This window comes from Myiozetetes cayanensis, unplaced genomic scaffold, assembly GCF_022539395.1.
Source record: "Myiozetetes cayanensis isolate MyiCay16 unplaced genomic scaffold, myiCay2020 scf26, whole genome shotgun sequence".
Lineage (NCBI taxonomy): Eukaryota > Metazoa > Chordata > Aves > Passeriformes > Tyrannidae > Myiozetetes > Myiozetetes cayanensis.
The window spans coordinates 5,087,161-5,113,793 of NW_026087477.1; the positions used below are offsets into that span (position 1 = coordinate 5,087,161).

General features: G+C 63.3%; 4 protein-coding genes across 5 annotated transcripts; 3 read left to right on the forward strand and 1 right to left on the reverse strand.

Annotated features, from left to right (window-relative positions):
* The first annotated feature begins 564 nt into the window (after positions 1–564).
* CREB3L3 (cAMP responsive element binding protein 3 like 3) lies at positions 565–5,215 on the forward strand. Of its 2 annotated transcripts, none has more exons than XM_050321211.1 (10): positions 565–1,199; positions 2,091–2,215; positions 2,298–2,553; positions 2,988–3,103; positions 3,279–3,407; positions 3,498–3,604; positions 3,707–3,775; positions 3,898–3,982; positions 4,468–4,564; positions 4,730–5,215. In XM_050321211.1, exons 1-10 carry the CDS (start codon positions 1,184–1,186, stop codon positions 5,074–5,076), a joined length of 1,347 nt encoding a protein of 448 aa, XP_050177168.1. In that variant the 5' UTR covers positions 565–1,183; the 3' UTR covers positions 5,077–5,215. The 2 variants fall into 2 exon arrangements, with proteins under 2 accessions (XP_050177168.1, XP_050177167.1); XM_050321210.1 differs by having other exon boundaries at positions 566–1,199; positions 3,276–3,407.
* A 769-nt stretch (positions 5,216–5,984) lies between these two features.
* Positions 5,985–11,281, reverse strand: SIRT6 (sirtuin 6). The gene is made up of 8 exons (XM_050321214.1): positions 11,156–11,281; positions 10,500–10,627; positions 9,950–10,132; positions 7,818–7,877; positions 7,607–7,702; positions 7,285–7,365; positions 7,064–7,187; positions 5,985–6,524 (listed from the first exon to the last, which is right to left on the reverse strand). Exons 1-8 carry the CDS (start codon positions 11,219–11,221, stop codon positions 6,168–6,170), a joined length of 1,095 nt encoding a protein of 364 aa, XP_050177171.1. The 5' UTR covers positions 11,222–11,281; the 3' UTR covers positions 5,985–6,167.
* A 1,971-nt stretch (positions 11,282–13,252) lies between these two features.
* ANKRD24 (ankyrin repeat domain 24) lies at positions 13,253–20,178 on the forward strand. The gene is given in 21 exon segments (XM_050321203.1): positions 13,253–13,392; positions 14,359–14,489; positions 14,587–14,675; positions 14,907–14,971; positions 15,233–15,290; positions 15,365–15,412; positions 15,415–15,434; positions 15,566–15,672; positions 15,763–15,950; positions 16,449–16,477; positions 16,570–16,662; positions 16,921–17,025; positions 17,153–17,197; positions 17,301–17,399; positions 17,481–17,553; positions 17,634–17,755; positions 17,836–17,860; positions 17,863–18,989; positions 19,383–19,520; positions 19,614–19,679; positions 19,913–20,178. Coding segments are annotated over 21 exon segments (2,835 nt in total). The 5' UTR covers positions 13,253–13,263; the 3' UTR covers positions 19,991–20,178.
* Positions 20,179–20,466: 288 nt separating this feature from the next.
* EBI3 (Epstein-Barr virus induced 3) lies at positions 20,467–23,018 on the forward strand. Its single transcript, XM_050321216.1, has 7 exons — positions 20,467–20,510; positions 20,970–21,088; positions 21,308–21,523; positions 21,619–21,736; positions 21,804–21,964; positions 22,537–22,700; positions 22,780–23,018. Exons 2-7 carry the CDS (start codon positions 21,001–21,003, stop codon positions 22,930–22,932), a joined length of 900 nt encoding a protein of 299 aa, XP_050177173.1. The 5' UTR covers positions 20,467–20,510; positions 20,970–21,000; the 3' UTR covers positions 22,933–23,018.
* Positions 23,019–26,633: the final 3,615 nt, after the last annotated feature.

Here is a 26,633-nt window from a genome sequence, read left to right on the forward strand (position 1 = left end):
AGGGGCGGAGCCTTGATGGGACTACCGAGGGGCGGGGCTGAGGGCGGCGGAGTCTCGCGAGATCTCGCTGAGGCGGCGATGGCCATGGCGGCCTGAGGGGAGGCACCGGCGGGCTCCGGGTTGGACCGGCGGTCCCGCCGTGTGAGGGGCGTTAATTCACTAATTAGCGACCCAGCAACCAGCAGGAGCCCTCCCCGCCTTTCCCCAGCCCGTTCGCTGCCCGGCTCCGGGAGCCGTCACCGGGGAGGCCCCTCACAACCCCGGGCGCCCTTTGCCCGGTCCCGGCGGGGCCATAAACCAGGGAGCAGCCGCCGCCCCGTCGGTGTCAGGGGCCGTGGGGCGGCCGATAAGGGGCCGCGGCCTTGTCCCTGTGCCACACCTGGGGCACACGGAGCCTTAGTCAGCGCAGGCCCCTCCCTGCACCCGGGAGCCCGGGATGGGGGGGTTTGGGGATCCCGGGGGGGTTTTGGGGATCCCGGGGGGGGTTTGGGGATCCCGGGGGTTTGGGGATCCCGGGTGTACAGCTTCTGTGGGAAATCCATCCCAGCCCCTCCCCACCCTCACAGACAAGAATTCCTCCCCAATATCCCATCCAACCCTGCCCTCTGGCAGTGGGAAGCCATTCCCTGTGTCCTGTCCCTCCATCCCTTGTCCCAGGTCCCTCTCCAGCTCTCCTGGAGCCCCTTTAGGCCCTGGAAGGACACTGAGGGAAACAGGGAGGGCTGAGGCAGCAGAGCCCCAGCCCAGCCCTGGGCTCAGGGAGCTGAGGGGCCCAAGGTTTGTTTTGGTGTCCCCCGGATGTTTTCCCCAACACCCCCCAAATGGAATTTAACACCGAGACACCCGTCTGAAAAAAAAAGGGAAATTGTCCCCAAAAGTGGGTGAAGGTTCACGGACAATTATAGCACCTGGACTTCGCTCTGCAGTCCCGGCCCCTCCTGCCCTGCTTGGCGAGGGAGCACAAAAACATGTGGCTAATGAGTTACGGGTCCAGCCCCTGCCATCACAGCCCGCCGGCCCCAATCAGGGACATTTTGCAATCCAGGACTTTATTTCTGTGCAGTTGGAGTTTAAACTTTGCCACTCTGGTCAGGGCATCACACAGGAGGAGGAGGAGGAGGAGGAGGAGGAGGCTGGACTTGGTGTCCACCTCAGAGCTCAGAGAGGGTTGAGAGGACAATCCATGGGATCTCACCCAGGTATGGACCTCAGGGGGGTCCCAGGGGACCATCAGGGTGAAGGACAGGCTGCAATAAAACCTTCCCGTGCCTGGGTTGGCCAGACAGACATCCCAATAAATGACACTGTCCCCAAACCTGGCTTGGAGGACACTTGAGCCTGGGGTTAATTGGTTGGGAAGAGCAGTTGTGAGTTGGGTTGGGTGTTGGGTTGGTGATGGGTTGGTGATCAATCAGCCTGAGAGTTGACTGGTCAGTCCATCGGTCGGTGTGTTGGCTGTTTGGTCAGTCCATCCTTTGGTCACTTGGCCAACAGGTTGACCATTTGGACTGTTCCTTGATGGGCTCACTGATTGACTGGTCAACCAGTTGGTCAGTAGGTCAGCTGGTGGGGTAGTTGGGTTGTCAGTGGGTTGATTGGCCAGGTGGGCAAGTGTCAACTGGCCTGGTGGCTCTGTCTGAGTCTGGGGTGTCAACCAGTGCCTGGGGTGGCACTGAGGGACTGAGCCCCCTCCCTGGGGCTGAATCCCCTCCTTGGGATAAGTCCCCTCCCCTGACCCAGCCCCTCCTGCCCTCAGGGAATCTGGGGGGGGTTGTGCCTGCAGGGACCCCCTGGCTGGGCCATTCTGAGGTGGAAAAATAGAGGATTTGGGACTTTCAGCAGCTGGAAGGAGATGGTGGTGGTGTGGGGGGCACTGCTATGCCCAGAGCCCCCACAGCCTGTGCTCTCCCTCCCACACATGCAGGGCTTTGCCAGCTGTGCCCACATCTGTGCAGGGACAGCCCCAAACCCGCTCCCTGCTCCCTCCCACTGCCCCCCAGTGTGTCCCCAGGCCTGTGCAGCTTGTGTGGGGTGGAGGGGGGGGACACACAGGGGACAACCAGGGGCACTGACGCTGTGTCACCTCCCAGCCATGGCCTCCAGCGTGGGCAGCCTGGACAGCCTGGACCTGCTGGACCTTCTGTTCGACCGGCAGGACGGGATCCTGCGCGAGGTGGAGCTGGGAACGCCGCCGGGAGCCTGGCACGAGGGCAGGGTGAGAGCCCCGGCCTGGGGGGGGTCCTGTGGGCGCCCCGGGGTGACAGCACCCCGTGCTGACGGGTGCTGTGTCCCCACAGCGTGTCCAGGACAGCGAGGACTTCCTCAGCTCCATCCTGGGCTCCGGGGACTCGGCGTCGGACTCGCCCAGCTGCTCCCCGGCCACCAGCGACAGCGGCGTCTCCGAGGACCCCCCCTCGGACCAGCACGACAGCCCCCCCAGGTGCTGTGACGGGGGGCCCCCAGAGGTCCTGTACCCCTACACCAACCCCTGCCGGGCTCAGCCCATCCCAGCAGGGGCTGGGGTCCTGCAGCCCGAGGTCTCCATCGACCTGGGTGAGCCACACTGGGCTGGGGGCACTGGGGAGATGAGAGGGGTGGGGCAGGTGGGGGCTTTTTGGGGCTTGTGAGGGGACTAGGGGAGCTGAGTGGACTGGAGGGAACTGGGGAGAACTGGGAGGTCTGGAGGACTGGTGAGTGGGGAGAGCTTGGGAACTGGGGTGAACTGGGCAGACTGGTGTTGGTGGGGGAGGCTGGATGGGGAGAGGGGTTTGGGGGGGCTGAGCTGGGCTGAGCAGCACAGGGTGTTGAGGGGGGGCTGGGGCAGGACCAGAACGACAGTTTGGGGTGCAGAGTTGGGGTCACGGACTGGGCAGAGAGTCAGCCCAGGTCTGGGGCCATGGCAGGGAGGAAGGTCACCCCTGGGGGAGGGACAGCAGGGACAGAGGGGAACACAGGACAGCTGACAGCCCTGCTGTGCTCCCCCCCAGACATGTGGCACCCCGGGTTCTTCCTGGAGGAGAGCCAGGACCTGCCCGTGGTGTCCCCGCCACCGTCCTGCGCCCTCACCGTCAAGGACCTGCTGCTCTCGGGCAGCTCTGACAACGTGAGTCCCTGTCCCTGTGTCCCCAACACTCCCTGTCTGCACCCTTGGCCCTTCCTGCACACTGATCCCCCCATTCCCATCCCCATCCCCACACTTGTCCCCATTCCTACACCACAGACCCACCCCGTGGTCCCCACCAGTCCCCTGGGGTGCCCATTCCCTGTTCCCACAGCAGCCACAGGCTCCCGGCTCCCTGCTCCGGCCAAACCAGGGCCACTTCCAGGAGCTGGTGCTGACGGAGGACGAGAAGAAGCTGCTGGCGAAGGAGGGGGTGACCCTGCCCACGCAGCTGCCCCTCACCAAGGTGGGTCCCAGCACACCTGGGGAGGGTGTGGGGCCAGGGGGGGGGTCCCATCCCCAGCATCCCTGACTTCCCCCCCGTCGTGTCCCCCAGTACGAGGAGCGGGTGCTGAAGAAGATCCGGCGGAAGATCCGGAACAAGCAGTCGGCTCAGGAGAGCCGCAAGAAGAAGAAGGAATATATCGATGGGCTGGAGAGCAGGTACGGCCCCCACCCCTCAGCCTGGGCATGGGGGCACCATGGGGGGCACAGCCAGCCCCCCAGCTGTCCCCCTGATCCCAACCCCTTCTCCCTGTGCCCCAGGATGTCGGCGTGCACGGCCCAGAACCAGGAGCTGCAGAGGAAAGTCCTGCACCTGGAGAAGCAGAACTCGTAGGTGTTCCCAGGGTGGGATGGGGACAGTGTGGGGTAGGATGGGGTTGGGACGCCCCCCTCACCCCCATCCAGACCTGCTGGGGGGGCCTGGGGGGCTCATGGGCTCTCCCTGTTCCCAGATCCCTCCTGGAGCAGCTGAAGAAGCTCCAGGCCCTCGTGGTACAGTCGAGCAACAAGGCGGCGCAGACGGGAACCTGCCTGGCGGTGTGTGGGGCTCCAAACCCCCGGGATCCTGGGGTTGGGAAGGGGGATCCGTGGAGATGGGCTGGAAAGGGTGGATGGGGGCATTGGAGGGATGGGATGGATAGCACATCCCTCATGTGCTAAGGGAGAGGGGTTTGGAGGGATGGAGGAGTGGATGTGTGGATGGATGGATGGATGGAGACAGGGATGGGTGAATGAAGGGATAGGTGGAAGCAGGGATGAATGGATGAAGGGAAGGAAGAACACAAAGATATCTGCATGGAGGGAGGGAGGGAGGGATGGAGGGTGGGGATGTGTGGGTGGATGGATGAAGGGATGGGTGGATGCAGGGAGCCATGGATGGAAGTGCCCTGGCAGGAGCACAAGCACCAAGGGGGATGGAGGGATGAGTGCAGTCCTGGTTCTGTCACCAGCCCCTCCCTGGGAGCTGTCCCAGCCCCTGGTCCCCCTGCACTGCTGTGTGGTGACATCCCCTCTGTCCCCAGGTCCTGCTGCTCTCCTTCACCCTCATCGTCTTCCCCTCCATCAGCCCCTTCGCCCCCAGCAAGGCCGAGCCCAACGGAGACTTCAGGCCAGTGCGAGGTGAGGCTGAGCTGGGGCTGTACTGGGCTGTACTGGGCTGTGCCAGGCTGTGCCAGGCTGTACTGGGCGGTGCTGGGGCAGTGCCAGGCTGTACTGGGCTGAGCTGGGGCAGTGCCAGGCCCTCGGGCCCCACCCCAGCCCTGACCCTCGTGCCGTGGCGCTCAGTTTTCTCCAGGTCGCTGCACAACGCGGCCGCCTCCCGCGTGGTTCACAGCCAGCCCCAGCCCGGGGACGAGAAGCCCCGGGAGCCCCTGTGGTCGGAGCACCTGCAGGAGGCCCCCGAGACCCTGCACGGAGCTTTCAGTGGCCACACACACCTGGACCAAGTGTCCCTCAGGAACGACACAGCCACGCCGGCACAGGCTCCCGAGGGGCTGAGCCGCGGGGCCGGGGGTGGCACCCACGCCGTGCCAGGGGACAGCCCCACGTCCCAGCAGAGCCCGGCAGCGCTGGCCTGGGCCAAAGCTGGGCACGGCCATCCCGCCGGGCTGGAGCCGGAGGAGGAGCTTTAGCAGCACCCAGGGACCATGGGGGACGCCACGGGGTGACAGAGCACATCAGCCCCTCCGGGACGAGCCCTCGGGGTGAGCCCTGCAGGACGTGCCTCCAGCTGCTGGACCCGCTGGGCTTTGCTTGGGACTGTGAAGTGGGAAGGGGAGACTGCTTCCCACTGGCCTTACTGGGAGGGAAGGGGCTGCTCCTGCCCCCTGGGTGCAGTGGAAGTTGTGGAAGGGATGAGGGGTCGCTCGGGATGGGGCTGAGGGAGCAGGAGGGGCCCTGGGCTGGTTGGTTTTGCTGATGGTGCAGCTGGTTGGGTTTGTTCTTGGGTTTGGTTTGGGTTTGTTTTGGTGTTTGGTTTTGTTGTTTTGTTTTTTTTTTTTTAATTTTATTTTCATCTCCAAATACAAGTTATTTTGGAAAAAAATCCAGCTGATTTAATTTAAGAGGGGGTGATCCACAAGGTCTCAAGGAGCCTTGGGACCTCAAGCCCAACTGCCTGGAGGCAATGGGGCCCAGGAGAGATGGGACACGTGGCCAGGCCCAGTGGGACACCAGGGCACAGCCCTGTGTCCAACTGGGATCCAGCCAGCACCAGTCCCCTTCCATGACCAAGTGACATGGAATTATGGAACAGTTTGGGTTAGAAGGAACCTTAAAGCCCATCCAGTCCCACCTCCTGCCATGGGCAGGGACACCTTCCAATTCGACCAGGTTGCTCCAACCTGGCCTTGGACACTTCCAGGGATCCAGGGGCAGCCACAGCTTCTCTGGGAAAATCCACATCCCCCAGACCATGGGATGGGCTCATCCCAACCACCACCTGGTGCCAGCTGTCCCAGTGATCCCATGTCACCATCCCAGTGCCCCCAGCTCCAGCTGTGCCCCACAGCTGCCTCCTTCCAGGAAAGGAACCGGAAGCTTGGGACACTTGAAGGAGCAAGGCCCTTGCCAAGGCCTTCCGTGGGTGCAGCTGCCCCGCCGCGTGTGCTTCGAGTGTATTTAATACTTACATAAAAAAAGGGACAATATTTAAGGATATAAAAAAAAGTCGGTAGGAAAAGCGGCACAGACGAGTGCCTGGAGAGAGGGAACAGTCCGGGGCTCAGCTCAGGAGAGGCTCCACCTTCACCTTCTTCACCGGCGGCGGCCCCGTGTCCGGGCTGGGACACTCCTGCTTCAGCCCCTCGTGGTGCTCCACCAGCACCTTCCCAGGGCACGGTGTATTCCCAGGACACGGCACATTCCTAGGATGTGGCATTCCCATGCCGTTGTGCTGGGAGAGGGGCTCCTCCTTCAGCCACTTCCCGGGGGACGTGAGGAGCTGCTCCGGCCTCGGGAGCTCTGCGCTCTCCACCACCACCGGCCCCGTCCACTCGGGCACCTCCAGCCCCAGGTGCTTCATCAGCTTCGTCATCACGTCGTCCACGTAGGCGTGGATGCGCAGGTCAGCCTGTCTGTCCTGGGGGAAGGGCAGGTGGGAGCTCAGGGAAAGGTTCTTCCTCCCCAGAGGGTGGTGGGCACTGCCCAGGCTCCCCAGGGCAGTGGGCACGGCCCCAAGGCTGCCAGAGCTCCAGGAGGGTTTGGACAACGCTCTGAGGGATGGGGAGGGATTGTTGGGGTGTCTGTGCAGGGCCAGGAGTTGGACTGGATGATCCTGATGGGACTCTTTTAACTCTGCATATTCCATGATTTCACTGGGCTTTGATTCACCAGAGGATGCATCAGGCTTTGGGCTGAGATTTTATTCTGCTCTTAAAACTCGCTTGGGTGAGGTTGGAGCAACCTGGACCAGTGGAAGGTGTCCCTGCCCACGGCAGGGGGTGGGACTGGATGAGCTTCAAGTCCCTCCCCACCCAAACCATTCTGGGATTTACCTGCAATTTCCAAGTGTTTATCAGGACTTGCAGGGGACAGGGACAGGGACAAAGCTGGGCTGGGCCTGGGAGAGGTGACAGGAGGGGAGAGGAGCAGCACAGGGTGCTGAGGACTCTCACTCACGTGTTTGGTTGCCTGTAGGTTGACTATGACCAGCTTCCCTCCTCTCTTCTTGGTGATCAGAGGGAGGTTCCCACTGGGTTTGATCTGCAGGGAGGTCCCCAGGGTCACAGAGAGATCGGCTTTCCTGCAGGGAGGAGACAAAAATCCACAACCACGGGATGGTTTGGGTTGGGAGGCACCTTAAAGCTCATCCAGTTCCACCTCCCACTTCCCAGAGTTACCTGCAGGCTTCATCTGCCAGCGTGAGGTCCCGGTCAGGCAGGGAATCTTCCCAGTCCAGGATAGTGTCTCGTAACTTCCCTCTGGAAAACACACACAGGGATCAAAGTTTTCCCCTGCCAGGCAGGGAACAGCAGAGCTGCCCTGGCAGAGGTGACAGAGGTGTCCCACCCTCCCTCGTGGCAGCGCTGCGAGACCTTCCTGCACCCTCAGCCGCTTCTCCTAACCCTGAGGAGCCGCTGGCCACTCCAAGAGATCTCCCTGCCATCCCACGTGCAGCATTCCAGCAGGGATCCAGCCCTACCTGCAGGGATCCAGCCCTACCTGCAGGCCCTCAGCCCGCGGGCCTTGGTGACGCTGCAGAGCCGGCCGGTGGGTTTGAGCCCCATGCTGCCCACCACGGCGTCCCGCACGTACTGCCTGTGGAGACACGACCCACTCAGGGCCAGGAACACAGGGAAGGGCTGCAATGTCCCCCCCTTGACGTGGAAACCCCCCCCCAAGCCCCTCCCCCAGGCTCAGGGCGCACACGTACTTGCCGCATTTCACGCACTCCTCCACGAACATGTTCCCGTGGAGCTCGGCCAGCTTGTCCCTGCGGGAGGGACAACAGCAGGGGTGAGGTGGGAGAGGGTGGAGAGCCCTGGAGCAACCCCTCTCCTCCCTCACCACGGCTTCCCTGCATTCCAGCTCTGCCATCATCTCCCTGTGGCCACCCCAGCAGGGACTGAGGAGGGACAGCATGTCCTGCCTTTTTAATGCTTCCACCTGCAGCATCGGTTCCAGCTCCTGATCCAGCTCAAACCTCTGCTCCTTGATAGCACCTGGATCTTTGCTTTCCTCAGCTCCTCTCTATCCCTGTGCCATCCCAGCCCTCTGAAACTCGTTTGGCCTGAAAGTCCCCCCCGGGCTCGGTGCAGGAGGCAGAGGAAAGCACAGCCACGCTCTCCCTGTGCTCCTCCAAACCCCACCACGCCTGGGAACCTCCTCCAGGGGGGATGAGACAGGACTGACTTGATTTCCCCCAGTTTGGCCCCAGTTCAGCAGCACTTACTCAAGCACAGGCTTCGTTTGGGTGGCAGAGCTGGGCTAAACTGGAGTCCTGTCCCTCTTCCCTGTTCCTTTTCCCAGGGCTGTTCAGTTTAAACAGGCAAAGGTGGTGCTGGGAGAAGGACTCGGGGGTTTTCAATCCCAGGAAATACCCCCTGGAGGCAGCTCTGCTCAGCCAGAGGTGGCTGAAGGTATTTGTGAGAAGCATCTTCTCCGAGATTCCTTCAGGATCCTCATTCTCATCCCCCACTCATGGAATCCCAGGATGGTTTGGGTGGGAAGGACCTTAAAGGTCCCACCATCCCAGGTTGCTCCAACCTGGCCTTGGACACTTCCAGGGATAACAGAATATCCTGAGTTGGAAGGGACCCACAGGGATCATCAGCCCAACTCCTGGCCCTGCACAGGACACCCTGACAATCCCACCACATCCCTGAGATCGTTGTCCACGGCCTGTTTCCCTTTTTCCATCCTTGCTTCCAAGGGCATCCACAGATTCTCCTGGAAACCTCTTCCAGCGCCTCAGCATAAAAACCCCGGAGGTACCAACGTCAGACCCAGACACTCAGCATCTTTCAAGCCTCAGTGCCTCCCTTCCTTTTATCTTCTGCTGCTCTCCCCTCCCCTTCCCAGGCAGCTCCGAGCACTTTTCCCTCCCGAGACAATCCCTGGCTGCTCTAAAGTGCCGGGAATGGCTTTTAGACCGGGCTGGGGTTGGTGAAGGGCAGAGCTCCGGCTGTCACGAGGGCTGGGGGAGAGGCAGGTTCCTTTGAGGACATCTTTGGAACAGCCACTCCAGTCCCCCCCTCCACACAGGGACTGGAGCTCTGGTACCCTCAGCTCTTGGATGTCGCAGTTTCCCACAGAGGGAATTCTCGGAATCCTTGGGAATCCTCCGTGGGATCCCGACCTTGCCACCAAGGAATCAGAGAGCACCGGTAAGTCAGAGCAGTTCCAGCCACGGGACCTTCCCTCTCTCTTGCTGCTCGTGGAGATTTCCAGGTTTATCGAGAGGCCAAGTGCTTTTTAAGGGGCCCAGCACTGGTTTTATTGGAATTTCATTGACACAAATCCAGGCAGCCCAGGATCCAGCACTCCGAGAGCTCTGGCAAACCGGGCCAAGACACATCCCTGCACCCAGAGCCATTCCAGGCATTCCCATCCTCCCTCCTGTGCCTCCATCCCTCTGGATGGGTATGGAGAGGGTGGGAAGGACCCTGAGCACGGCTTTGAGCTGCACGTGCCCTGCTTGGATCCAGATTCCCACCCCCAGGGCCCTGCCCCGTCCCTGGGAGTGTCCAAGGCCAGGTTGGAGCAACCTGGGATAGTGGAAGGTGTCCCTGCTCAGGGCAGGGGGTGGGATGGGATAGGATTTAAGGTCCCTTCCAACCCAAACCATTCTGGGATTCTACAACTCCACAACCTTGTTTTCCCTGTGCACAAGAAGCATTTCCAGAGAGCAACAAACCGAGGACAATTCCACTCCATCACCCTCTGGATTGGAACCACACCCTCTAAATTCCAGCTGGTTCATCCCCTTCCAGCTTTCACTCCCCACATGGGATTCCTTGGGAATCAAATCCCTTGCAGGGGGGCCGGGAAAGGCAGGGGCAGTACCGTGGGAATCCCGAGCGCACGTGCAGGCCATCCACGTTCTGGCTGACCAGGAATTTCAGGATTCCGACCCTCTGCAGCCCCAGCAGCGCCATGTGAGTCTTGGAGGGCCTGGCATTCTCAAAGGTGGTGTCGAATTTTGGGGAGAGCCCTTTCTCTTCCATAGTCCAGACACCATTGGGGCCCCTGCAGCCAGGGGAGAGAGGGAGAAGGGAGGGCTCAGTCCCCAATCCGTGTGGGATGAGCCAGGCCCTGCGGAATGGAGGTCATGGAACACCAGGATTCTGGTGGCTGATGCAAGCAGAGCACAGGAGGGGATTTTGGGGGAAGAGCTGAACATCAGGGAGGTGTGAAAAAGGGTGTTCACAGCTGGGTCCAGCACTGGTGGGATGGATGGATTGATAGATGAACAGATGGGATGGATGGATGGGTGGATGCATGGATGGATGGATGGGTGGATGGAGTGAGGAGGTCTGGCTGGGGTAAACCAGAGCTTTCCAAGAGCTTTCCAAGCTGGAAGATGGACTTGGAGGAGGAGGTGCCATCCCCTTACCTGAAGTCAGGGATCCCCGAGGCCGTGCTGATTCCTGCCCCTGTGTGAAACACCACATTGGAGGAGCTCCGGATCAGCTCCGCCAGCTCCCGGACCTTCCGCTCCAGCTCCTCCGGGGGGTCGAAAATCTGGGCAAAGACACAAACCCGGCATGGAGGGACGTGGGGGTGGGAAGGAATTCCTCCCCGGGAGGGTGGGCAGGCCCTGGCACAGGCTGGGCAGAGAAGCTGTGGCTGCCCCATCCCTGGAAGTGTCCAAAGCCAGGTTGGAGCAACCTGGGACAGTGGGAGGTGTCCCTGCCCAGGACAGGGGGTGGGAATGGATAATCCTTCAGGTCCCTTCCAGTGGGCCTGAGGGAGATATGGGGGAACCACGGGGTGGCTCTGGGGGGGACAAGGAGGGAGCAGCTGGATGGACCTGGGGGAGCCATGGAGGGGGGCCATGGAGGGGGCCAAAGAGGGTCCCACAAAGCGCTCGGTCCCTCCCCAATGTTGGGCTCCCCACGCGTGTCCCCGTGGGCCCCTCGGCCGCGGTTGCCATGGGAACGCGCCGGGCCGGGGCAGGGCCCGCGGGAGGCTGGGGGGGGGAGGGTGACCGGGCGGGCGGATTTCCCCCCCCCGGGCGGTCGGAGGGTCCCGTCCGCGGGCTCTGCTCACCTCGGGGAGGCCGCACTTGCCCTTGTCCGAGTACGGGGACAGCCCCGCCGCGTAATTCACCGCCATCGGCGCGGCCGCACCGCGGCCGGAAGCGGAGACCGCGGGGGGCGGGGCCTGAGCGGGACACGCCCCCAGCGCCGCCGCCGCCGCCGCCGCCATCTTTGTGTCGGGCAAAGCCAAAGCTTGCCCAAAGCTCGCCCAGGGGGATGCCCAGGGGATGCCAGGGCAGGACGGTGGATGCCAGGGAGGGACAGGGGGTGCCAGGGAAGTTCTGGGGTGTCAGAGAGAGGAAGGGGGTGTCAGGGAAGGCAAAGGGTGCTGGCAAGGGCAGAGGATGCCAGGGAGGGGAAGGGGGTGTCAGGCCAGGCCAGGAGGTGTCACCAAGGTCAGGGGGTGCCAGGGAAGTTCAGGGGGTGTCAGGGAAGGCAAAGGGTGCTGGCCAGGGCAGGGGGTGCCAGGGAGAGGTGGGGAATGCCAGGGAGGGGAAGGGAAGAGTGTCAGGCCAGGCCGGGAGGTGCCACCAAGGTCAGGAGGTGCCAGGGCAGGACACAGGTAGCGTCAAGGACAGGGGGTGCCATGGAATTTCAGGGAGTGCTGGGGAAATTCAGAGGGTGCCAACCATCAGGACTCAGCCATGCTTGTCACCAGCTGCAGCCCAGGATGGCTGAGCAGCCCAACCTGAGCCCCCTCCGGCTGCCCCTCCAGCCCATGTCCCCTCTGCCCCCTGTCCCTGTCCCTGCAGGGTCACACAGACACACAGACACACAGAGACAGACACACAGACCCCTCCCCAGCCAGCCCCCCCCGTGCTGTAACCGCAGCCGATCCGTAACCCAACTCCCCAGCTCCTGTTCCCAACTCTGCTGCGGCTGCAGGGACACAGGGACAGGGCTGGGGACAGGGACAGGGCTGGCAAGGGCAGCACTGGGAGGGGGGGGCTGAGCTGTCCCCGGGGAGGGACAGACCCTCCAGCACGGCCGTCCCCCCAGCAGGTGCCACGAGGCTGAGGCTGGAGCCACCATGAAGAGCCTGAGGGCCAAGTTCAAGAAGGGAGACGTGAGTGCCGTCCCTGGGGGGCTCTGGGGCACGGGGACCTCTCCTGGATGTCCACAGGGACATGGGGACCTGCACTGGGATGTCCATGAGGACACAGGGATACAGGCACCTGACCTGGAATGTCCCCAGGGACATGGGGATGTCCCCAGGGACAAAGGGACCTGCCCTGGGATGTCCACAGGGACATGAGGACATGGGGACCTGCCCTGGTGTGTCCTTGGGGACATGGGAATGTGCTCCAGGGTGTTTCAGGTTTCACAGGGACACAGAGACCTGCCCTGGGATGTCCATGAGGACACGGGGACCTGCCCCAGGATGTCCACAGGGACCTGCCCTGGGATATGGATGGGGACCTGCCCCAGAATGTCCCAGGTCCTACAGGGACTTGAAGACGTGGAGATTTTCCCCAGGATGTCCCCGGTGCCACAGGGACACGGGAACACCCCCTGGGACAGGGGGTGGCCGCTCCCCACGGGGACAGCAGCTCCACGGAGGTTGGCACTGCCACCCTGGCTGGTGGCATCGAGCCCCCAGCGCACCCCCAGTGCTCCCAGAGCCATCCTTGGGAGCGGGGCAGAACAAAGGAGAGGGAAAGTGGGTCGCAGGTCCCCTCCCTGGTGACAATCGCCAGCTTTCCAGCTGCCACAGCCCGTGCAAGCAGCGAGTCGATGCTCCTCAATTATTCAGGAGCCGCCTGGCACGGGCCGCGGGCTCTGCCCCGGGGGCACAGGGTGACAGGGCGGGCGACAGGCACCCGGGGGACAGGGCAGGATGTGGGGGCCAGGAGGATTCTCGGCCCTGCTTTGGGGGTGGTTTGACACCTCGCTTGAGCTTGGGGTGGGAAAACTGTCCCCCCAAGCCCTCCCACAGGAACTGGGACCAGTCTGGGTGCTGGTCGCTGGCTGGGGGGATGCTCCGGAGCGGGATGCGGGGATGCGGAGGAGGGAAGGAGGGAGGGAGGGAGGGGAGGAGGGAGGGACGGAGGGATGGAGGGATGGAGGGAGGCGGGTCCCGGTTCCCACTGCGGCAGCCCCTGCCCCGCCCGGGCGGCGATGCTGGACCGAGCCGGGCTCTGGGGTGGGCGGGCTGGCCCGGGCGGGGGCGCGGGGTTTATGGCTGCCCGCCGCCTCCTCCTCAGCACCATGAAGCAGATCTGCCTCTGTGCCGCCGCCTCCTTCGCGGTACGTCCCCGGTGCCCCCTGCTCGGGACCCCTCCGATCGCGTCCTGCGGGCTGAGCCGTGTCCCGACCCCCCGCCCCGCCTGCACCCCCCGCACCCCATCCCCGGCCGCACCCCGGGGCTCCCCCGCGCCCACCCCAACCTGCTTTGTCCTCGCTCCACGGGGGCGTGGGGGGCGCGGGCACCACCCTCCCAGTTTGCCCAGTAACCCCGGCAGACTGGTGCGCTCCCCGGGCCCGCCGGGCTGCAGGGGCTCCGAGGAGCTCCCGGCGGGCGCGGTGGCCCCGGGGCTGGCTCGGGGCACGGTGCCAGCAGCTCCCGAAAGGTGACATCCATTTCCTGCCGCCGCGGCCGCAGCCGGCTCGGCTTTGTCGTCACCGGCTGCGGGGTGAAGCCAGGACTTCTTGTCCTGGTGCTGTCCCGCTGCGGGTCAGTCCCTCGGGACAGGGATGAACGGGAGCACGGGGAAGGCAAGCTCCCTGCCAGCCCTGCTCCTGTGTGGATGGGGACGGTGTCGTTCCCCGTTATCCCAGCCAGGCTGGAGCATCCCAGGGGAGCTGTCCCGGCTTGGTCCTTTCCTCCTCAGGGCTGGGGTTGGGATCAGTGGGGAGAACCGGGCAGGGGTGGGGCTCCCTTGGGTGCTGGCTGTGTTTATTGGGGTGGCAGGGACAGCCGGGCTCGTTCCCAAATCCCAGCCGGTGCCAGCCTGGCACGTCTGGGTCTGTAAACGCCCTGGTCTGTGAGCTGCAAACTGGGAGGGGCTGGAGGGGACCCTCATCCCAGTCCCAGCTGAACCCTCCATCCCTAGGGGTGGGACAGCACAGCCCCCAGCAGAGGGGCTGGCACAGAGATGGCCGCGCCAAGGGACAGGGCTGGGTGCAGGACAGCGGGCACGGGGACAGGGACAGCCCCCCGGGCCAGCCCTGGGGACAGCACAGTGTCACAGCCTCCTCTTGGCTCTGCTGCAGAGCCAGGACTGGACCAAGAACGACGAGAAGCTCCTGCAGGCCGTGGACTACAACGATGCCGGGCGGGTGACGTCGCTGCTGGTCCGCAAGGGCCTGGTGCCCACCAAGCTGGACTCGGAGGGCAAATCCGCGTGAGTGCCACCCCACGCCCCGGGGACGGGGCTGGGGACACGAGGGACACGAGGGACACGAGGGACACGGTGCCACAGCGCCCTGGTCTCGCTGCAGGTTCCACCTGGCTGCCACCCGGGGCAACGTGGACTGCCTGGAAGCCATGCTGGCCCACGGCGTGGATGCCATGACCAAGGACAGCTCGGGTGAGGGCAGGGCCACCACGTGCCCCTGGCTACTGCCACGGGGCCACCTGGTTGTCCCCAGGGGACAGAGGTGACGGCCACGCCAGGAGCTCAAGCACCGAGCGATGAGGCTCCTGGGGATGTCCCTGTGTGCCTATCCCGTGTGCCCATCCCTCTGGGTGTCCCCCGGGCTGTCCCCTCTGCCACAGACCCGCTGTCCGTGCTCTGACCTGTTTGTCTGTCCCTCCCCAGGTTCCACTGCCCTGCACTTGGCCTCCAAGCACGGGCACCCTCAGTGTGTCAGCAAACTGCTGCAGGTACGGGGTGGGAGGAGAGGGAGGGAGGGGAGGAGGAAGAGGAGGAGAAGTAGGAGGAGGAGGGTGCTGTGCCAGCAGGGTGTCCTCCCTGTCCTTGAACCCCCCTTCCTCACCAGTGCCCTGACCTGGCATGGTGATTCCTGGCTCTGTGTGGTGCTGTCTGGCACCTGCTCAGCCTTCCACGATGCCACACAGTGGCTGTCTGTCTGTCTGTCTGTCTGTCTGTCCGTCCCATCCTCTAACCCAGGCTCTGTCCCTCAGGCCTCCTGCCCCGTGGACGTGGCCGATGGCAGCGGCCGGACCGCGCTGCACCTGGCAGGTGAGTGGGGACAGTGCCACCCTGTCCTGCTCTGTCCCCGGGCAGGGAGTGCTCAGCCTCTGTCCCTTCCACAGCCGTCAGCGGCTGCATCTCCTGCTCCGAGATCCTCTGTGACTTCAAGGCTCCCTGAACATCAGGGACAAGGTGAGGTCCTGCTGCTCCTCGTGCCAGACTGGGGCTGTGGAAATGGGGGGAGCGGGAAATCAGGAACGTGGTGCCCCAGGTTGGGCATCAGAGCCTTGTCTGCTCCTCCTCACCCCCCCTGCCCTGCCCAGGACGGCTCCACCCCGCTGATCCTGGCTGCCAAGATGTGCCACTCGGAGCTGTGCCGGTACCTGCTGCACCGCAGGGCGGCCGTCAACAGCCGGGACCTGCAGGGCAGGTGGGGCTGGGCACTGGGCACTGGGAGGGAGGGCACGTGGACACAAAGGGAATGGCCCCCCATGACCTCTGCTTGTCCCCCTGTGCTCAGGACAGCCCTGATGCTGGCCTGTGAGAGCGGCAGCGTGGAGACAGTGGAGGTGCTGGTCAACGCCGGCGCCCGCGTGGCCGTGGTCGACGCCACGGGCCACGACGCTGCTCACTACAGCCTGGCCACAGGCAATGCCCTCATCCAGCACTTCCTGCAGGAGGCTGCTCAGCGCCGCTCCTGGGCCAGTGGTGAGGCAGCTGTGGCACCCTTGGGCTCCCTGGGCCCAGGGGATTTGTCACCCCGCAGGGGATGGACCCGCGGGGGGATTGGCACCGTCAGGGCGCTTTGGGGTGGGGATGGAGGAGGGCTGGGTGAGGCTGGGGGGCTCATGTCCCCTTGTGCCAGGCACCAGGGCTGCCTTTGGCTGTGCTGTCACCAGCTGAGGTGGGGCTGAGCCTCGGTTGTCTGGCTCGGCGCTCGCACACGCGTGTTCACGTGTGTTTGCACGCGAGGGGGTCTAAGTGCACGGGTGTTGTCACGTGTGTCTGTGTGTGCACGTGTCTCCCTGTGTCTGCACTGCATCCCTGTCCTTACACACCCATCCACATCCCTGTATGTGTCTGTCTGTGTCCCCCTGAACACTGTGCACTCACGTGTGGGTGTCCCCCGAGTGTCCCCACACCCACATGGGCTCTGGTCCCCTAAAAACTTCCCCCCTTTCTCTTCCCTCCCGCTCTGCCCCTCAGAAGAGGAGTCAACTGAGCAGACATCCCAGGTGAGGGTCTGCCAGGGGGTCCCCCGGGGCTCTCTGAGGTGGCACTGGATCACCGTGGGTGTGATGTCCCCTCTGCCCTGGTGTCTCCACAGACCTCTTCACCCAGCCAGTCGTCCGTCAGGGAGAAGAGCAGCACCCCGAGGAAGAGGAAGGCCCCTCTGCCTCCCCTGGGCACCCTCAGCCAGGTGAGAGGGGGGTCCCCCTTAGCTCCAGGTCCTCACCTGGCTCTCTTGCAGGGCACACCCCTAGCTGGGAGGCCGTGCTGACCTTGGGGGGGGTCCACGCCCTGCCAGAGCCTTTCCTTCCCTCTCTGGGGTCAGAAAGTCCCCTCAGGCACACGGTGGGATTCTTGGGGTGTCCCGTGCCAGGAGTTTTGGACCCCACGATCCTTGTGTGGGTCCCTTGCAGCTGAGGGGATCCCACGATTCTCTGATTTCCCGCAGGAGGACCGGGATGCCTACGAGGAGATCGTGAGGCTGCGGCAGGAACGGGCCCAGTTCCTGCAGAAGATCCGGGGCTTGGAGCAGCAGGAGAAGCAGCGACGGGAGGTACCGGCTGCAGGGTCCTGGGGAGATGCCACTGTGTCCCTGGGGAATGGAGGGGACAGAAGGGATGGGGACAGCAGCGATGAGCACAGCATTCATCCCTCCCTGTTTTCTCTCTGGCTCCTGCTAGAGGGCAGAGCTGGACGAGGGCTCCCTGCGCTCCATGGAGAAGCAGGTAAAGGCCAGTGAGGAGCTCAGGGGTGCTCCTGGGGCTGGGAATGCCACGAGGACTCCGGTGGGAGCCAAGAGGACCTTTATTCCCGCGTCCTGCCCCACAGATCCAGGAGCTGGAGGAGAAGCTGGCGGCCCGGGATGGGGAGAAGGAGCGGCTGGGCAAGGAGGTGGAGGCTCTGCGGAGCCGCCTGTCCTCGCTGGAGGTGGGTGTGGGCAGCAGCTGGCAGTGCCAAGGGCTGGGGATGTGTGTGTGAGGGGGCGTCACCACCACCCTGCATCCCCAGAACGAGAAGGAGAACACGAGCTACGACATCGAGACGCTGCAGGATGAGGAGGGAGACCCGCTCGAGTTCCCAGGTAGGGCCCCAAAGGCCTCCCAATGCCACCTCGGGGGGGTGGCACAGGTGGGCACCGAGTGGAGTCCCTGTGCCCCGCAGGAGCGGAGCTGCTGCTCTCTAAGAAGACGCTGAGCCCCTCGGCTGAGGAGCTGCTGGCCACGCTGCAGGGGCAGGTGCAGTCCCTCACCGTGCAGAACAAGGAGCTGAGGGACAAAATACAGGCACGTCCCTGTCCGTCCATCCATCCCTCCCTCCCTCCTCCACCCCCTGTCCCATGGGGGCCTCACGGTGTCCTCGGCAGGTGCTGGAGAACTACGAGCGGGACGAGAGCAGCTGCCCGCCCCGGGGGACGTGGTGCCCGCCAGCCTCTACCGGGCCCTGCAGCGGGAGCTGGAGCAGCTGCGGGCACAGGGCACGAGGGACGAGACCGGGGGGCGGCCGGAGGGAGCCCTGGAGCAAATCCCAGAGCAAATCCTGGAGGGATTCCCAAAGGGAAGCACGGCACAGGGGCTCGCCGAGGAGCCGGCCTGGACGTGGGGCGAGTGCAAGGCGGCGCTGGGCGAGCTGCGGGCGCCTCAGCCACCACCCTCCTCCTCCTCCTCCTCCTCGTCGGGCGCAGAGCTGGCAGAGGCACGGGCGGCCCTGCAGCAGGCACGGAAAGCTCTGGGCGAGCGGGAGCAGCAGGTGAAGGAGCTGCAGGCCCGGCTGGAGGCGGCCGCGGCCTCCCCGGGAGCCTCCGCGGAGGAGGCGTCGAGGGAGAAGGAAGCGCTGCTGGAGCGCTGCGGGCGGGCCGAGGCCGAGGCCGAGGCGCTGCGGCGGGAGCTGGAGGCCAAGGCGCCAGGAGCACAGCGGCAGGAGGAGGAGGAGGAGGCGGCAGCGCAGCTGGCAGAGCTGCGGGACGCCCTGGCGCGCCGGGAGGCCGAGCTGGGCGGGCTGCGGGAGCAGCTGGCGGCGCGGCCCGTGGGGCGGCAGGAGCACGAGGAGGCCCTGGCGCGGCTGCGGCGGGCGCGGGACGAGGGCTGGGTGCCGCGGGACGAGCACGCCCGCGCCACGGCCGCGCTGGAGGAGCAGGCGCGGGCGCTGCGGGAGCGGCTGGCGCAGCTGGAGGCGGCGGCCGAGGCCAAGGGGCGCGAGGCGGCCCGGCTGGAGGCCCGGCTGGCCGAGGCCGTGCCGCGTGCCCAGCACGAGGCGGCGGCGGCGGCGCTGCGGGACGAGGCGGCGGCGCTGGGGCGGCGGCTGGAGGAGCTGGGCCGGCGGCACGAGAGGACGTGCGAGGAGGTGTTCAGGGTGCAGCGCCAGGCGCTGTTCATGAAGAGCGAGCGCCAGGCGGCCGAGGACAGGCTGGCGGCGGCGCAGAAGCAGCTGGAGGAGGCGCGGGACGAGGCGCGGCGGCTGCGAGAGCTCCACGGCCACGCCGAGGACGCGGCTCGGCTGGTCAGGGAGAGGGACAGGAAGGTAGGGGGGATGGTGCTGGGAGGAGGATTCAGGGGTTTTTTAAGCCCAGGAAATACCCCCCGGAGGCAGCTCTGCCTCTGGGAGCTGCACACGTGGAGTTACAGAATGGTTTGGGTTGAGAGGGATCCTAAAAAGCATCCAGTGCCACCCCCTGCCCTGGGCAGGGACACCTTCCACTGGCCCAGGTTGCTCCAACCTGGCCTTGGACACTTCCAGGGATGGGGCAGCCACAGCTTCTCTGCCCAGCCTGTGCCAGGGCGTCCCCACCCTCCCAGGGAAGAATTTCCTCTGCTCTCCTGGCTCTTCCCTGTTTTTCCCTTCCCCTTCCCAGGCCCAGAGCCCACCCAGGGCTGCACCCCAGTGGGGTCCCCATGATCTCTGTGCACTCTGCAGATCACTGAGCTCTCCAAGGAGGTTTTCAGGCTGAAGGAAGCCCTGAACGCCCTCCCCGAGCCGGGGGGGCCGCCACAGTCACCCCCCAACACCACAGCGCTCCAGGACAGGATCCGTGCGCTGGAGGAGAAGCTGCAGGTGGGCCCTGTGGGGTTTGGTGGCCGTCACCTGGGGGGTTCTGGGCTCCCACGAGCCCCCAGCCCCATGGCCAACCCCCTCCCTGTCCGGCAGGAGACAGAGAGGCGGCACAGCAAGGTGGTGACGCTGTACCGGAGCCACCTGCTCTACGCAGTGCAGGTGAGATGGGGACGGGGCTGGGGGGACAACTGGGGACACTGCTGGGGGGGAGGGCTGGGCCACCTGCCAGCCATGTGTTGGTGCCCACAGCAGGCAAAGAAGGGGCTGGGATGGAGGTTGGGGAGGCCTGGGGGCAGAGGTGTGGGGGACTGAGGGACTGGTGGCAGCACAGGGGCGCTCAGGACACATGCAGAGACTCCCTGATGTCCCCATCCATGTCCCCTCCACCCCAGGGCCACATGGACGAGGACGTGCAGAGGCTCCTGTGCCAGATCCTGAGGATGCAGCAGCTGCAGCAGCAGAGCAGATGAGCCCCTGCCAGCACGGCAGTGCCATGGGGGGCGGTGGCACTGCCAGTGACGCGGGGTGGGGACAGGTCTGTCACAGCACCCTCTGTGCCCCTTTGCTTGCCCTGTCACTGGCACCCACCCCCCACAACCCACCAGGACCCCGCTGCCCCCCAGCCCAGCACAGCAGCAATAAAGTATTTATAGTCACACCAATTCTGGTTCCTCTCTGGGGGCACCAGGGTGGGCACGGGGGGCTGTGTGGGCATCAGTGCCACCATCTCCAGCCCCGCTGTCCCCAGAGGGTGACTGTGAAGGAAAGGGGTGAAGTGGCAGCGTAGGAAGGTGGGAACCCTCTTGGATAGAGCTGACACCCCTTTGCCACGAGCCTGGGGCCCCGAGCGTGGGGATCCCGGTGGAACAACACTGGGAAGTGTGTTGGTCCCCACGGGGGACGGCGTTTCCTGCCCGAGGAAGTGGGATGAGGCCGTGGCTTCCCGCTCCACTGGGGACACTCCGGTCCCAGATGCCTGGCCCTGCTGCGGTGAGAATTTTGGGGGACTGGGCTCCCCACAGGGCTGGGGGAGGAGGAGGGGGGTGTTGGGGGTCTGGGGTGACCCCACAGCACCTGGTTTAGGGCACTGCAGGAACCCCAGATCCAAGGAAAGTGAGGCGTGTCCCTCCCGGGGCTGAGCCAGCCCAGGGACACGGTGGGAGGTGACAAGGGCAGGGTCTCTGTGGGGCTGGGCTTGGGGACAGCAGGGAGCTCAGCTGGGCCCCCAGGCTGGGCTTTGGGGGTCTCTCTGAGGGCTGGTCCCACCCTGGCTGTCCCTGGAGGGGGAGGCCATCCCAGGGTGCAGATCCAGGCCTGGAGTGATCCTAAACCTCGATTCCAGGCACGGGACTGCAGGGGTGGCTGCAAGACCCTGTAGGAAACTGTGGGAACTGTGGTGTCCCTGCTGTCCCTTACCCTGGGGTTGGACTGTCCTGCCTGTCCCCACAGGTCACTGGGCAGCTCCTCTGAGCCTCCTGACATGAAGTGGCTTTGGGTGGTGGCTTTTGTGGCACCTGCCTGTACCGTCCCCTACAACGGCACTGGGGACAGGGACAGTGGGGACAGAGGTATGGGGGACATGGGGGGGCAGAAGAGAGGGGTGTGGAGGGACAGGGACATGGGGGCCTGGGGACATGAGGGGACCAAGGGCAGAGCTGGGGGCTGAGGGCACTGGGATGTTGGGAATGGCACTGGGGGGCCCAGGGAGGGGTGACCCAGCGTCACCCCCACCATGGTGTGTCCCCCTGACCCCTCTCTGGTCCCCCTGTCATGTCCCTCCCCCCCAGCCCGCTGTGTCCCCCAGCACAGCCCCCTGGGCACGGAGGTGCTGCTGCGGTGCCCGGGGGGTCCGGCCGAGTGGCGCCGGGGGGGCACCGTCCTGGGCACGTCCCCTGCCCCGGGGCTGGTCCTGCCCAACGCCAGCCTGGCCCACGAGGGCCACTACAGCTGCCACCACCCCGGCACCAGCGAGACCTGGGCCACCATCTGCCTGCTCCTGGGCTGTGAGTGACCCTCCCCAGCCCCGCTGTGACCCCCAGAGCTGCTGGGGGTCCCCTGGGCACACTGGCAGTGGGGTGACCCCTGTCCCCTTCCCCAGACTCGCCCCCTCCGCCTGCCATCGAGTGCCGGGCCAGCAGTTACCCGCAGGTCGTGAACTGCTCCTGGGCGCTGACCCCCGACCCGCTGCTGGACACCGACTTCGTGGCCACCTACAGGTCAGTGGGGGGGTCCCCAAAGCCCGGCTGAGCCCCCCAGTGTGTGACACCCCCCTGTGCCCCCCAGGCATGGCTCGGACACGGGTGAGTGCGAGCGCACGGGACCGAGGAGCTGCTCCTTTGGGGACCTGCAGGTGTTTTCCCTCAGCCCCTACGTGGTGAACGTGACGGCTCTGAACCCCCTGGGAGCCGCCTCGGCGATCCTGCCCTTCCTCCTGGAGAACATCAGTGAGTGCAGCTGCCATGGAGGGGACACTGGAGTCACCTCCACACCTGTCACACCCCCGGGTCTGATCCAGACCCCCTTTGGGTCTTTCCCCTCTGGTTTGTCCCCTCCTCGGGATGGGGGATCATCAGTGCAATGATTTGGGGGTCTCAGGCCGTCTCTGCAGCCTGGATTGCACAGCTCAGCCCACAAGGAGGGGACACAGGGTGTCCCTGGATCCCCCAGGCATCACCTTCCCCTTCATTTAAAGAAGAAGAAAAAGACTTTTTACACAGGCAGATGATGGTAGGACATGGGGAATGGTTTTAATCCACACAAGGAGGGATTTAGATGGGATATTGGGAAGGAAGTCCTCCCTGTGAGGGTGGCAAGGCCCTGGCACAGGTTGGGCAGAGAAGCTGTGGCTGCCCCATCCCTGGAAGTGTCCAAGGCCAGGTTGGACTGGGCTTGGAGCAACCTGGGCTAGTGAAAGGTGTCCCTGCCCATGGCAGGGGTGGAACTGGATAGGCTTTAAGGTCCCTTCCAGCCCAAACCACTCTGGGATTCCCTGATTCCTTATCTCCCTGTTCCTCAGTAAAGCCAGACCCCCCCGAGGACCTGAGGGTCTCCCCCATCCCTGGGGAGCCCACGAAGCTGCTGCTGGAGTGGAGCCCTCCGGCATCCTGGCCCTTCCCAGAGTACTTCCCGCTGAAGTATCACCTGCGCTACGCCCGGGACAAGGATTCTGTCCCCACCACGGTACTGCCAACCCCCTGCTCAGGGTAAACTGTACCCAGGGCCGTGTCACCGGGTGTCCCTAACCCCGCTGTCCCCCCAGATCGGGCCATTCGAGCTGACATCCCACATCCTGACCGGCGTGGAACCCGGGACCCTCCACCACATCCAGGTGGCCGCCAAGGAGGTGGCGGATTTCGGGGAGTCCAGCGCCTGGAGCCTGCCAGCCTCGGGGATGCCCTGGGAGGGCCCGTGACGGGCAGGGCAGGGCCACTGTCCCCTGTCCCACTGAGGGACCCCAGGACTGCCAGAACGGGCAATAAACCCGCTGCAGGCTCTGTCCCTGTTCTGACTGTGGCATGTTTGTGATGGCTGAGCTGCCCCTGGGATGGTCCCTTTGGTTTTCCTGGGGGTGGTCCCTTCACTGACCCAAGAGAATCCCTTCTCTGCACCTGGTCTCTTTTCTGCCCCAGGATGGTCCCTTTTCTGCACCTGGGCAGTCCCTTTGCTATACCAGGATGGTCCTTTTGGTGCCCCTTGATGGTCCCTTTTTACTGCCCCAGGATGGTCCCTTTCCCGCCTTAGGTCGGTCCCTTCGCTGCCTCAGGACAGTCCCTACTCTACCCTCGGGGACTGCTCCTTCACTCCCCCGGGACGGTCCCTTTGCTGTCCCAGGACTGTCCCTTTGCTGCCCCTGGGGTCGGTCCCTTTTCTGCCCTTTGAGGGTCCCTGCGGTGCCCGCCAGGCCGAACTCCCCCAGCCCAGCCCCGCCATGACCTCAGGGGCGGGCACAGCCCCCCGAGCCCCCTCAGCGCTCCCGCGGCTGCCCTCGTTGACAGACACCTGAAACAACCAATAGCGAGCGAGAATCCGCCTGCCGGCTGTCCCTTCCACCAATGAGCGACGGGGAGGGGCGGGGCTATTCCCAGGGAGCGGCGGTGCTGAGGGGTGGGCGGCCATGTCGGACGCGGGCAGGGTGCGGGCATTGTGTTCGCTGTGGGGTCTCTGATAACCGTGGGGCCGTTACACCCAAACCGGAGCCCTGGGGGCCGTTACCGACACACACCGGAGCCCCGGGGCCGTTACAGACCGTTACAGGCCGCCCCCCCCGCTGGTACCCGGCGGTCATTACACGTTCCCCCGCCAGCGGGCGCTGCGCTTTTCCCGCCGCCCGCGGCCCCTGCGCGAGGGGCCCGGAGGCCCCGGGGGGCGGCCCCTCAGGGGCTGAGGCGATGGCGGGGCCCTGAGGGGGAAGTTGAAACAATGAGGGGTTTGGGAGGGCAAAGAGCCTTAAAGTCATCTATTCCCACCCCTGCCATGGGCAGGGACAGCTTCCACCACACCAGGCTGCTCCAACCTGACCTTGGACACTTCCAGGGATGGGGCAGTCATGGCTTCTCTCTGGGATTTCCATCCCAGCCCCTCACCACCCTCACCGTCATCAACTTACTCCTAATAAATATCCCACCTAACCCTGATCTGACGTTCCCAGTGCCTTCTTCCCTCACATTCCCTCCTAAGACCTGCGTTTGTTTCTCGGAGCTGCCTTTAGTCCCTCTGGTCCCCTCAGGACCTCCCTTGCTCCTGTCCCAGGCAGGACTGAGGTTTGTTGTATCTTTGTGTGTGTTCCCAAATTCCCAGAGAGCTCCCGTTCCAGCAGTCGAGATACAAAGAAAAAATTATTAAAGAAGGAAATTAATAAAAACTGGTGTCTTTTGGTCGCAGGGAAAACTGCAGACACAGAATCCGAACAGAAATAAATGATGGGGGAACATCCGTGCCATTTGAGAGCTGCCAGGCACCAATAAAACCTGCCCTGCCAAGGACGTTTCTTAATCACAACCCAAAATCAAAGATCTTTGATTAAGAAGAGGAAACAAACACAAACTACACACGAAATTCGGCCGACAGGAACCATCCTGGAGAAGCTCTCATGAATTTGCCATCACAGCACCTTTGATCCCCTTGGGTTCCTCTTATTCCCCCAGAACCCCTTCTGAGGTCTTTTTGTCCCCTGTGTTATCCAGGATGACAGGACAAGTGGGAACGGCTTCAAACTGCCCCAGGACAGGTTTAGATGAGATATTGGGAAGATTTCCTTGGCACCTTTGGAAGGAGCCAGCAGTGTCCTCCTGCCCTTCGGGGTGCCCCAGGACCTTCCCCGAGCTTTGCCCGGGCCCTGGAAGCTCTCCCTGTCCTCAAAGGGCATTTTGGAAAAGGGCTGGTGAAGTTCCATCTCTCTCCAGCTGATGGCACGATTGGCAGCGTGTGGAGCAGAGATTTTTTTTTTTCCCAGGAAGGCAGAGACGGAGCGTTGGAAAACGTCCCAGTTTTTCCGGCTCGAGCATCCGAGATTGAAGCAGCGCGGTCTCAGCCTCGCACCACGCCAGCATTCCCACCAGGAATGAGCGCAGGGAAAGAGCCTGGTTCTTATAAAATGAGAAAATAAATACAAGTCACCGGGTCAGGGATGAGACCGGAGTTATCTGCGGGACAAACACCCGGCACTAAAGGAATTCCAGCCCCAGGAAGGGGCTCCCACCAGCAGGAATTAATGGGATGTCAATCCACAGGAGAGCTTCCTTCCATAGGACATGTGTGATCAGGGCAATGATCCCTCCAGGCTTCCAGCTCCTTCTGAGCCTGACTTACAGCTGTGTAACCTTCCAAACACGCAGCAAAGGGAAAAATCCCTGGGAAAGTGGCGGCTCCCTTCGGCCTCACGCTGACAATCGGCCCCTGTGTGTCCATTCCTTGATGCAGGGCGATTCCAGACTGGCTGGGCTGAACACCTGGGCTGTCCTGGGGTGATCCTATAACCCAAACAGCCTCTGGGTTGGCTGGGATGTGGTGTTTGGAGCAGCCAGTGGCTCGGGAATGCAGGTTTATGAGACCTTGCCATGGCAAAAAATGGAATTATGAACACGGGCACAAATTCCCCCTCCTGATTTGCTTTGCAGTGTTGTGGATTTTGCTGTGCGGGCAAGAAGAGACAATAAATTCTACTCCTCGTTTCAGGCAGGCAGAGTTTAATACTTAAAGCCAGGACCAGTTATTTTTATTCCTGGCTCTGGCTCTTGCATCTGTGGATGACCTCAGGAAGGACATCAGCCCTCCTGCAAAATTGCCATATTTTAGGATGACAGTAACAACTAAAACCTCACGAGGTGCTGGAGTGGGACTGGTTAATATCCAAAAAGGTCTTCTGGCTTTTTGTTGATTGAGATCTTACTGAAGCTGCTGCTGCATCAGCACGAGGCTTGCGTTGTGAAAATCAGTTTAAACCAGCAGAAATTCCACATTCTTTCTGAAACATGATGGCAATTTTTTTCCAGGATGGTTCCTGTCGGCTGAATTTCATGTGTAGTTTGTGTTTGTTTCCTCTTCTTAATCAAAGATCTTTGATTTTGGGTTGTGATTAAGAAATGTCCTTGGCAGGGCAGGTTTTATTGGTGCCTGGCAGCTCTCAAATGGCACAGGATGTTCCACCATCATTTATTTCTGTTTGGATTCTATGTCTGCACTTTTCCCTGTGACCAAAAGACACTGTTTATTATTAATTTCCTTCTTTATGAATTTCTTCTTGTCCTTTGTATCCCCATTGCTGGAACGGGAGCTCTCTGGGAATTTGGGAACACACACAACAAACCCTCTCAGTCAATGGGACCGTGGGCCAACATCTCATGAGCCCCTTTTCCAACAAGGATCCACGATATCCAAGCAAGCTGTGGAAGGGAATCAGTGGAACAGGAGCTTTTTTTGCTCCTAAAACATGATTTCCCTGGTTTTTCTGGGCCAGCAACACACGGGGCTCTTTCTCCCTGAGCATGAAGTAACTCAACAATTCCAGAGCTCCTGAGTGACTCCCGTTCCGTGCCAGGCAAAGGGGCTCTGCTGGGGCAGGGAGAGGGTTCCTGGTGCCCTCCCCTCCCTCTTTTCCTTTCACAGCCCCCCCAG